The sequence below is a fragment of the Physeter macrocephalus genome, chromosome 17 (assembly GCF_002837175.3).
Source record: "Physeter macrocephalus isolate SW-GA chromosome 17, ASM283717v5, whole genome shotgun sequence".
Lineage (NCBI taxonomy): Eukaryota > Metazoa > Chordata > Mammalia > Artiodactyla > Physeteridae > Physeter > Physeter macrocephalus.
Genome location: NC_041230.1, coordinates 6,653,148 through 6,662,995, shown reverse-complemented (window position 1 = coordinate 6,662,995; position 9,848 = coordinate 6,653,148). Strand labels below are relative to the sequence as shown.

Here is a 9,848-nt window from a genome sequence, read left to right as displayed (position 1 = left end):
GGCGGGGGAGAGTACCTGGACAGAAGCGGTAAGTGGTGCATGGGGGACTCCACCCCCCCTACCTTCCATGGGCCCCGCCTGAAAACCGGGTAAGAGCTCAGCCACCCCAGAGGTCCTGCCTGGAGGGACAAAAGAAAGACAGATTATGCTGCCCCTGCCCTGAAGCCCAGCTCCAGGGTCATCAGGGTGGAGGTATGCCCTGCAGAAGAGGTGGGGTCGGTGGACTAGGAGGGTCCTAGCATGTGGTTCCTGCCCCCATCCCCCCATCCTATGTGGGTGCTGTTTTCCAGAAGATTTCCACCACGTAATTCACTCACTCTCTCCCGCCACGGGGGATTCTATTGCCCAGAAGGGTTCCAGGATATATCCCATGGGTTCTGAAGGATCGACCTCAGTTTGGGACTCCATCTCTTCCACACACACAGGTCCTATCGCCCCAAAGCGTTCCATCCCAGGTGAGAGGGGCAGTCCCTGTTCCACCAGGCACAAGAGGCACAGTAATGCTAGGGCCCATGAAAATGTTTTATTTTAAAATCTGAAGAAAAAAATACGACAATACTGAATATATAACAATGACTTGTCTTTATAACAACACATCATAAAATATAATTTTTTTTTTTAATCCAGAGGAAGAGGCCCTTGAAGGCGAAAGTGCCTACAACCCATAAGTCACAGTATGGCCCTGGTTCTCTGCCCACCAGGGTCCCCTACGCAAGTTTCATGGCATAGCTAGTGTCTCCTTTAGGTGCCGGCCGGCACTCTGTGCCCCACGAGTGCTGTATCTCAGGGGCATCTGCACACCTGGCTGTACACCAACAAAGCTCTATCCAGAGCTCAGCACCCCATGCCACATGCCCCCAGAAGAAGGTTCTAGCATATAAACCAGCGGTTCCCAAAGCGTGGTCCTGTCTGGGAGGCCAAGCCACTCTCCTGATAACACTAAGCCATTGTTTGCCCTTCTCACTCTCCTTCGCCAGTAGAGGTGCAGGCGGGGGAGCTTTCCACAGGCTCCATCACACGTGATGATGTCATTTGCTCTGATGGTAATCGATTGTGTGCTTGTGTGCCAGATTCAATTTCTAATATGTTAAACAACTATAAATATAACCCACAGAAACTTAACCAAAACTTCTTTGAGATCCTCAGTAATCTTTTAGAGTGTAAACTTGAGACATGCCGATGTAGATTATGCATTTTACCAAAGAACACACAGAGTTCTCTGGGTCACTGGTGCATGCATTCTGTCACCCAGACATGAACTCTGTTGCATGATCTGAGCACCCTGGAGCGTGCTCCCCCATCATGTGCTCGTGCACACGTTACCTTGCATCATGCATGTGATGATGGCAATGTGAGACCTGGCAACATGTCACATATAGCACACACCACGCGAGACTGTATGTGTCGGCTGAGAACAGAGCATCTGGCTAACGGCAGCATCCCTTCCACACATGGTAGGGGGGGCCTCACAGCCGGGCAGGGGCTGCTGGCGGGTACCCCAGCCTGCCCCTGAGCTTGTAGAGGCAGCCGAGCTTAAGGGGAACACTAACTATGCAAGCCACACAGCGCCATCCCAGCAGGACAGAGGGCCAGGTTCCTGCGCTCTAGCAAGGGACTCCGGGGTGAGAGGTGGCCCTGGGGGTGGGGCAGAAGCCTCCTCTCAATTATATACGCCATCAACCCTCCTCGCTCACTGCCCATCAACTCTAACCGTTTCTGTATTTTTAAAAACTGAGACTGGGAAGAGGCAGAGTCCGCATTTCTCTCCACTCTTAGTTTGGCTCTGGCTTATTTGAAATGTTGCGGCGGGCGAGGGGTCCCTACCCTGCCTGGGGCGCAGGGTACAAAAAACCCCAAGTGACTGGTGGTGCTGTGAGGGGAGAACAGAGCAGGCGACAGAGCCCAGAGAGTGAGCCAGAGGGCAGAGAGCAGAGATACAGCAGTGGCAGAAGAAGCCCCCGACCCCGTCCCTCAGGGCCCAGCCCACTCACCGAGGACGATGAGCTCTGCGTAGGCCTCGTTGTTCCCCTGGAGGTCCTGGGCTGAGACCACAGAGCAGTAGTACACACCGCTGTCCCCCCAGGCTGTCTGGTCAAAGGTCAGGTCAGCATCTGCGTCAGGAGGAGACTTGTGAGGGCACCTCGGGGGAGAGGTGCCTGATGCCTGCAGCCCCTGCCCTGAGCACGTGGGGAAGGGGGCTGCAGACAGACGAGTGAAAATTGAATCACTCATACCAAGGGCGCTCTACTTCTTAGGCTCGGTTCTAAACACTTAACGCGGGGAATTTCAAGAAGGCTGTCAGGTGGCGCTGTTATCTTCCCTGTCTTGCAGAGAAAAGAGGTCTGGTGAAATTACTGATGAGCTAGCTGTACAATTGTGGCAAAAACTGGGGTGGTGGGGCTGGGACTCCAGAGCCAGCACTTCAGACTTACGCCTTCCTCTGTCCCATGTCCCAAAGCAAAAGTCGACTCCCCGAGACACGACCCACCACTGAGCCTAGTGCCGACCCAGGGGCCTGGGTCCTGGATAAGGAGGCAAAGATAAACAGGCCAGATTCCAGGAATCAGGAGTCACCCAGGCATGAGAAGGCGGAGATGTGAGGGAGAGACTTAGACCAGTTCCCTCGTCCTCCAGCCACCATCAGCACCCCGCTTCCAGGTCAGGCCCAGGGCTTGGGGATGCTCCATGAAGCAGCCCCGGTCAAGGAGCCTGTTAATTACACCAGAAAATAAAGTGTTTCGGCACATCCGGTTTCCTCTCTGCTCCTCAGGCCCTAATTAGTTAAATCCCTCCAGCCATTCACCAGGGCGGGACAGGGTGTGAGGTAGGGCTCGCAGGGCAACTCCACCTTAGGCCCCTGGAGGACGGGAGGTAGGAACAGGCCAGAGACAGCACCCCCAGAGGCCCACAGCCTTTCTCCCCAGCTGCTCTGGCTCTCTGGCTCCCTCGGACCTGCCTACCACCTTGCCCCACGGACCCCCCTGCCCTTCCCTAGGACAGTTCTGAGGGCAGCCACTGCGTGCGCCCCAGTCCACAGCACCTGGGCATCAGTCAACTGCCAAAGGAATGAAAGAACCGGAGGCTCCTTCATTCTTTGGAAGGAAGACCTCACATCCATAGAAAAACCTCCTCTCAGTGTCTATCTACACCATTCCAAATGCCTTACCCTGGCCCACAAGGCCCTTGCAGTGACACGGCCACTGGTCACCACACCAGCCTCATCCCCCCGACTCTCCTTCACTCACTAGACTCCAGACGCACTGGCTGCCTCACTGTCCCCCCATGTGCTGGGCTCACAACTGCCTCAGCCTGCGTTCCCTCTGCCTGGCTCTGTGTTCTCAGACCCTCAGAGGGCTGGTTCCATCCTGCTGGCACAGCTCCCCTGCCAGACTGCCTAATTATATCAGCCAGCTTAGGGGCTTACTGGCCATGATCCCATCCCCAGGAGAAAGCGGGCTCCAGGCAAGCAGAACCTGGTCTGTCTTGGTCACTGCTGAGTCCTCCAGGGCCTGGCCAGGATCTGGAAATGAAGCCCTTCCCTCCTCATGCTGACCTTCCTTAGTGTTCTGGGCATGTGGCTATATTCGAATAGGCGCTTGATACAGTCATTCGATATGTGACACACGATTGCTAAATGCATCTGATGATGTTCCAGGCAGTAAAATGGCACTGGTGTACTAAAGAAAGAGCAACAGTTCTCAAAGTGCGATCTGTGGGACCTAGGGTTCCCCAAGACCTTTGCAGGGGATCCCTGAGGTCAAAGTTATTTTCATAATAATCGTAAGATATTTGCCATCTTCACTTAATCTCATGAGTGTACTGTGGAGCTTTCCAGAGGCTACATGTGTGTTATCACAATACACTGAATGCAGAAGCAGCTTTGAGAATCCAGCTTCTATTCAGCCAGACTTTAAGGACATGTGCAAAAATATAAAAGCAATGCCATACATTTTCATTAAAGCTTTTCATTAAGAAAATATGGTTATTTTTTCATAAAAGTATGTTATTTATACTAATCTATAGAGTTTATTATCATCATTAAAATTTTTTTTTTATCTTCTCAGTTTTCTAGCTGTAAAAACAAAGCTCTTTGAGGACCTCAATAATTAAGAGTGTAAAGAGGCCCTAAAACCCACATGTTTGAGAACCACTGCTATAGAGAACAGGTATGAACCCCTGCCCTTACATGGCTCAGATCCTAACTGGGAAAGAGAGACAAATAAAAAAGTTAAACATATCGAGGATCAGATGGTGACAGCAGTATAGAAGGCAGAAAGGAAGTGCCTCTGTTGTAGAGGTGGGGACCGTGCGGAGTTTAAGTGACCTGAAAGGTAGGGTGACCTTGGGCGCAGACACTCCTCTTCGTGGTCACGTATCCAGCACCCAGTTATTGATCTCTTACTATGTGCTGGGTCCCTCTGCATATGTTCTTTCACGGAATCATCCTAAAACTCTAACCTACATTCTCCCAAATCCTCCACCTCCTCCTAACACCCTCTTGGCCCATCATTTTTTCCAATTGTATCTTTAAATCAGACTCTAAAAATGCCTCTCCAAAACCAGAACCCAAGAGCAGGGCCCTGCCTAAAGCCGGAGGTGGGTGGGAAGGCAGCCCCTAAGCCAGCAAGAGCTCCTAGGCCAGAAGCTAAACTCTGGGCTCCTGTGGGCCGGATCTGGATCTCAATGTGTTTTGTTTGGCCTGCAGAATGTTTTCAAAACCCATGAAAAATACCACTTTCCGGCTTCTTTTGATCAGTTCTAAGGCCTGGGCCCACCTCCTTCCTGCAAGGCGCACCCTGTTCCCAGTCTATGTCTGGTCCTGACATCACCTGGGCTGGGCATTGCTCTAATTGTTTTAGGTGCAAGGAGAAAATGCCGGGTCTCCACTTGGAAACAGGAGCTGGGCTTTCCTCCACTTCCCTGGGCCTCTGATTCCTCATCTGCACACAGCAGAGGCGGCCCTGGTGATCTCAAGGGGGTCCCATGAGCTCTCAGGTCCATCGCTACTGAGTGGGGGGCACATGGGCCCCAAGCAGCCTGAAGAGGTAGAAACAGGGCCCCAATCCAGGCGCCCACATCACCCAAAGGACGAAAGAACGGAAGGGGAAGTGGGACCCACCCAAGCTGAGGGACACCGCTCTGGTTTTCCCAGGACGACTTTCACTTTTAAAACCTGGGCCGGGGCTTCCCTGGTGGCGCAGTGGTTGAGAATCGGCCTGCCAATGCAGGGGACGCGGGTTCGAGCCCTGGCTGGGAGGATGCCACATGCCGCGGAGCAACTGGGCCCGTGCGCCACAACTACTGAGCCTGCACGTCTGGAGCCTGTGCTCCGCAACAAGAGGCCGCGATAGTGAGAGGCCCGTGCACCACGATGAAGAGTGGCCCCCGCTTGCCACAACTAGAGAGCGCCCTCACACAGAAACGAAGACCCAACACAGCCAAAATAAATAAATAAATTAATAAATAATAAATAAATAATGTTTTTTTAAAAACCTGGGCGTTTGGTGACCCTAGGAATTCCAAAGGGAACTCTGCTTTTCTCCATCCTCAAAGCTGAAATGGAGGAAGCTCCCATGGCTACTGGGCTTCCTGAAAGGACATACACACAATGGATGTTTACAAATCATGGCCTATATCAAACATGGGCCCAGGTCAAGGCAACTTGAAAGACCTGGGCCTGTGGGGCCTCTGGAGCAGGAAGAATCTGCCCCAGATAGAGCCTGAAGGTCACTTGATTTCTGGACTCAGCAAACGGGGCACAATTCCAGCCAGCCTTCAAGGGCACTCTCAGGACTGGAGCTGTCCTGACAGGGCTGTCTGGTCATAACCTGGTCCAGGCTGGAGAAGTCCCTGGATTATGGGGTAGGGGCCTACACAGGTTGAACCCGCAAGAAGCCGTTTATCCACAAGAACAGCAGGATGCTTCGGGCTCGCTGCCCCTGGAAATTCAGAGCCAGCAGGGCCAGTCCCTCCCCAAAACAAGACTGACACGCTGGGTCCCTGCCCATGGTCTAGACAGAGGGTGGGAAGGAGTGTGCTCCAAGGCCTGGTCTCTTGGGAGTCTGCAAAGGGATGCCCCCTTCCCTCCTCTGCCCCCATGCCCATGATTGAAACTCTAATCCTTGTTGAAGCAGGTGAGCCTTCATCCCTCACCCACTGCTGCCCATCACCCTCCTCTCTGCCGGCTAGATTCTTTAGGGCGCAGTCCCAGTTCCTCTTCAAATCACATTTGCAGCGGTTTTTAAGGGGTGAGCCCTGAGTCATTATCACATGTCACCCAGGTCTGTTTTCTTCGTAGCACTTTGCAGGACTCTCTGAAATTCTCTTACTCTTTCTTTATCTGCTTGTTTGTTGCCTGTCTCATCCCACGAGAACATCACCTCCTTGAGGACAGGGATCTTGGCTGACCTGATCACCCCTGTAGCCCCAGCACTGGTTACCATAGCTTCTGGCACTTAGAAGATGTCCCATAAATACCAAATAAATAGATGAATGAATGAACGGCTTCCCCACTGCCCTTTACCTGGTTCCAACAGGCACCTCCTATCAGCAGCTAGCATTATGGTGAAGGACAAGGGTTCTCAGGGCTGCCTGAGTTCAAATCCCAGCTCCAGCCCTTTACTGGCTGTGCACCAAGACAAGCCACTTTATCTCTCTGTGCATCAGCTGTCCTGAGTGTAAAATGTGGGCATAAAGCACCTGGCAAGTTGTAGGCTTTCTCCATTAAAATCCCTCACCCCTTCAGTTCACTCCTGTTACCTCCTAAGTGAGTTCTTTGCTGAACTCCCTGGGCAAGCAAAGGGGTTACTAGCTTGAAGACTAGACCCAAAGTGTCTGACTTAGAATCCCACCAGCTGTGGGACCTTGTGCAAGTCACTTGACCTCTCTGGGTCTTTGTAAAATGACAATAACAGAATCTACCCACACAATTTTTGTGGTCTAAATGAGTTAATCCATGTCAACCTGGATTAGAGCCTGGTACACAGGAGGCTCTTTATGAGTTGTTACTTATATAAATTCTACTTATTATTGATGATATTACTAGTATTATTATAGAACCCCTGCCTCTCTCTCCATTACCCACTTTTCTTTATCTTCAAGGACTTGATAGTATGTGTTGTGTTTATCTTATTTGTCTCCCTCACTGGAATTCAAGCTCCAGGAGGGAAGGGATTTGATGATTTTGTTTACTGCTGTATATCCAAGGCCTCAAACGGTGCCTGGTATATGTTAGGTGCTCAATAAATCTTTGCTATTAAATAAAGAGATGGACGGATGGGTAAAAGGAAGGATCCCCCCCTCTGTCAATCCTTTCAGACACTGGCGCTGACGAGCTTCCAGGTGGGGACTCCAGGTTGGGCATGAGGAAGCCGGCGCCACCACCCAACCCAGCCCCAGCCCATCCCCTGCCTCCCCCCTCCCCACCCCACGTACTTCCTGTGATGGTGATCCTCCGGCCCTGGTAGTAGTCTCCCAGGGTCACGGCATTGCCCTGTTTGGTGGCCACAACCCTGACGGTGCGCACGCTGTCCTGGCACTCCACGTAGGGGTTGTAGCCTGGGTTACCAGCCGCCAGCTGGGCGTTCAGCTGGTTGTCAACACTGGCTGGGGAGAAGGCGTCAGCGAGGCGGTCCCGGCAGAAAGACTTGTACTTCCAGATCACGATGGGTGCCGTGGGGGTCATGGTCGACTGGTAGGTGCAGGGCAGGGTCACGGGTTGGAATAGGATCACCACGTGGTAGGGGTCTGACACAGTCACCTGGATGGCGCTGGCAGGGGCTGAGGACAAGGAGAGTCAGCAGAGGGACCGCTGTGAGCTCAAGGAGGTGCTTCAGCAGGAAGGAGCAACATGACTTGTCACCAGCTTGACATTTACAAGTGTACGGTTTTACAGAGTGCCTGGCACACATTGTTCCTTAATCCCCAAGACCGGTGAGGTAGCTCTCATAATCATGCCCATTTTACAGACCCAGAGGGCTGAAGTGGCCAGTGCGAGGTCACATGGCCAGATTCCTTGGAACATCCTGTCCACCCCTCTTCCCAGAGTGTGGCCTCAGAACCGCCCCTGCCCCCTCTTCCCTTGGCCATTCTGTCATGGAAAGGGCCTCTCTGTGGCCTGTGCAGGCAAGCCCAAATGGCCCCCCACAGAGCCCACAGTGCTCAAGGCCCCCCTTCAAAAACAACCACCAAGTGTTCCAAGTTACTCCGGGTTCTGTGAATTTGGAGGGGGGAATTTTGGAGTTGTTTGGACTGCTTTGCATACAATAGTTAAAGCCTCCCTGTAATGTCTCCACCAGCCTCCCACCTCACCCCACCCCAAACCATCTCAAATGAACACGCCCAAAGCGCCTGCTGAAAAATAAAGCACCGCTGATACCCCCACCCAGACAAACATCAGATCCAGCAGAAGATGGTTTCCAAACAAGTCCGTGAGCCCCTTCCACCAGATTCTTACCCACAGATACTTCGGACGTGGTTGGGTTGGGGGGTGGGGAGTTTCCAATACCGCACCCACCCAATGCCTGGGCGCTGTTTCTTGATCTCTCCCCCTAGGAATCGTCTACTCCAACCCTCAAGTGCCTTCTCCCCGCTACCCCAAGACTTAGAAATCTCGGCGGGCTACCGAGTCCTCATCCCGGCCTTTCCCAGTGATCGGTGGTCCTTCACCCCTACCCCACAAAGGGTCCCGTTCTCCTTGCCGCTCCGGGATTCGCAGTCCCGGGAGTTTCACTTCCTGTTATCTCTGAACAAGGGCGGGGGAGAGCTCTCAGGCACCAACAGAGAATTCCTCTCTGGCACACAAGGGATCTCCGGAGACCTTGGGAATCAGGAGGTCGTAGTCTCTGCGCTCCCCCTCCCCCAGTTCTCCTGCCTCCTGGGCAGTGTAGAACTCCATCCATCGCCATTCTACAGTGCCCTCCCGCCGTTCCGCGGCACCAGGGGCCCCGCTCTCCGTACCTGTCCACAAGGTGCTGAGAAAGAGCCACACGAAGACGACCGTGCCCCAGCAGGGGGTGGCCGGGCAGGAGCCCAGCCGCCCCCATAAAAGCCGGCGGGCCAAAGGCGCCATCTCGGCGGTCTGGGCGCGTCGGCCCCGCGCGTCCCCTCCCAGGTACCCGGAGGGTAGGGGGCACGGCGCGCACCAAGACTGGGAGGGGTGCCTGCTCCGCCCCTTCCTGCTTCCGTTCCTTGTTCCTATTCCAAGCCCACCCTGTTCTAGGATTTTAACTAGAGGAAACATCGTGGACGAAGAGCACGCTTCCAGCTTTCGGGGAGAAACTTGCTTGACCCACTGTGGATCTCCGAGCCACTCCACCCCCCGTGGCTCTGGGGAATGGATCGGCCCAGGTACACAGGGTGAGAACACAAGGCAGGGCTAGGGGGTGGGCGGTGGGGAGGGGCTCCTCCACCTCCCTCCCCGGAAGTGGGCTGACCCAGGTGCGCTCCGGCCCCAAGGGCCGGAACCAAGTGACCAGCCTGCCGGGAGGGCGCCTGCAGAGTAAGCATCCCGTCCGGCCCCCTCCTGCTCAGGTCATGCTGAGCGGGGTGTGAATCACCTAGAATCGAGACTCAACTGGGGTGATTCACCTGTTGAGGGAGGCGGGCGCCGCCGCGCACCTGTCCCCTCTCTGCCCACACCCCTCTCCCCACCTGGCGATGGACCCGCCTAGGTACACCCTGCGGGGATGGGCAAGTCTAAGCGAGCCTTGGGCTGGAAGAGGCTTGATCTTAGCGCCTAACCTTTCCGCTAGCCCTCGGGGTCCTCGCGTTCGGCCGGACTGAGGCGATCCGGTCTTCTCGCGCCTTCCACTTAGGTGATATAAAGAACCAAGCGAAGTTTTCGGAAA

At 54.0% G+C, this 9,848-nt stretch overlaps 1 protein-coding gene across 2 annotated transcripts; it reads right to left on the bottom strand.

Annotated features, from left to right (window-relative positions):
* Positions 1-29: 29 nt before the first annotated feature.
* LOC114484086 (lipolysis-stimulated lipoprotein receptor-like) lies at positions 30-9,301 on the bottom strand. Of its 2 annotated transcripts, none has more exons than XM_055079117.1 (4): positions 8,959-9,301; positions 7,435-7,779; positions 1,992-2,111; positions 30-503 (listed from the first exon to the last, which is right to left on the bottom strand). In XM_055079117.1, the coding sequence occupies exons 1-4, from the start codon at positions 9,239-9,241 to the stop codon at positions 310-312; spliced, it is 942 nt and encodes a 313-aa protein (XP_054935092.1). In that variant the 5' UTR covers positions 9,242-9,301; the 3' UTR covers positions 30-309. The 2 variants fall into 2 exon arrangements, with proteins under 2 accessions (XP_054935092.1, XP_028333988.2); XM_028478187.2 differs by having other exon boundaries at positions 412-535.
* Between the last annotated feature and the right edge of the window lie 547 nt (positions 9,302-9,848).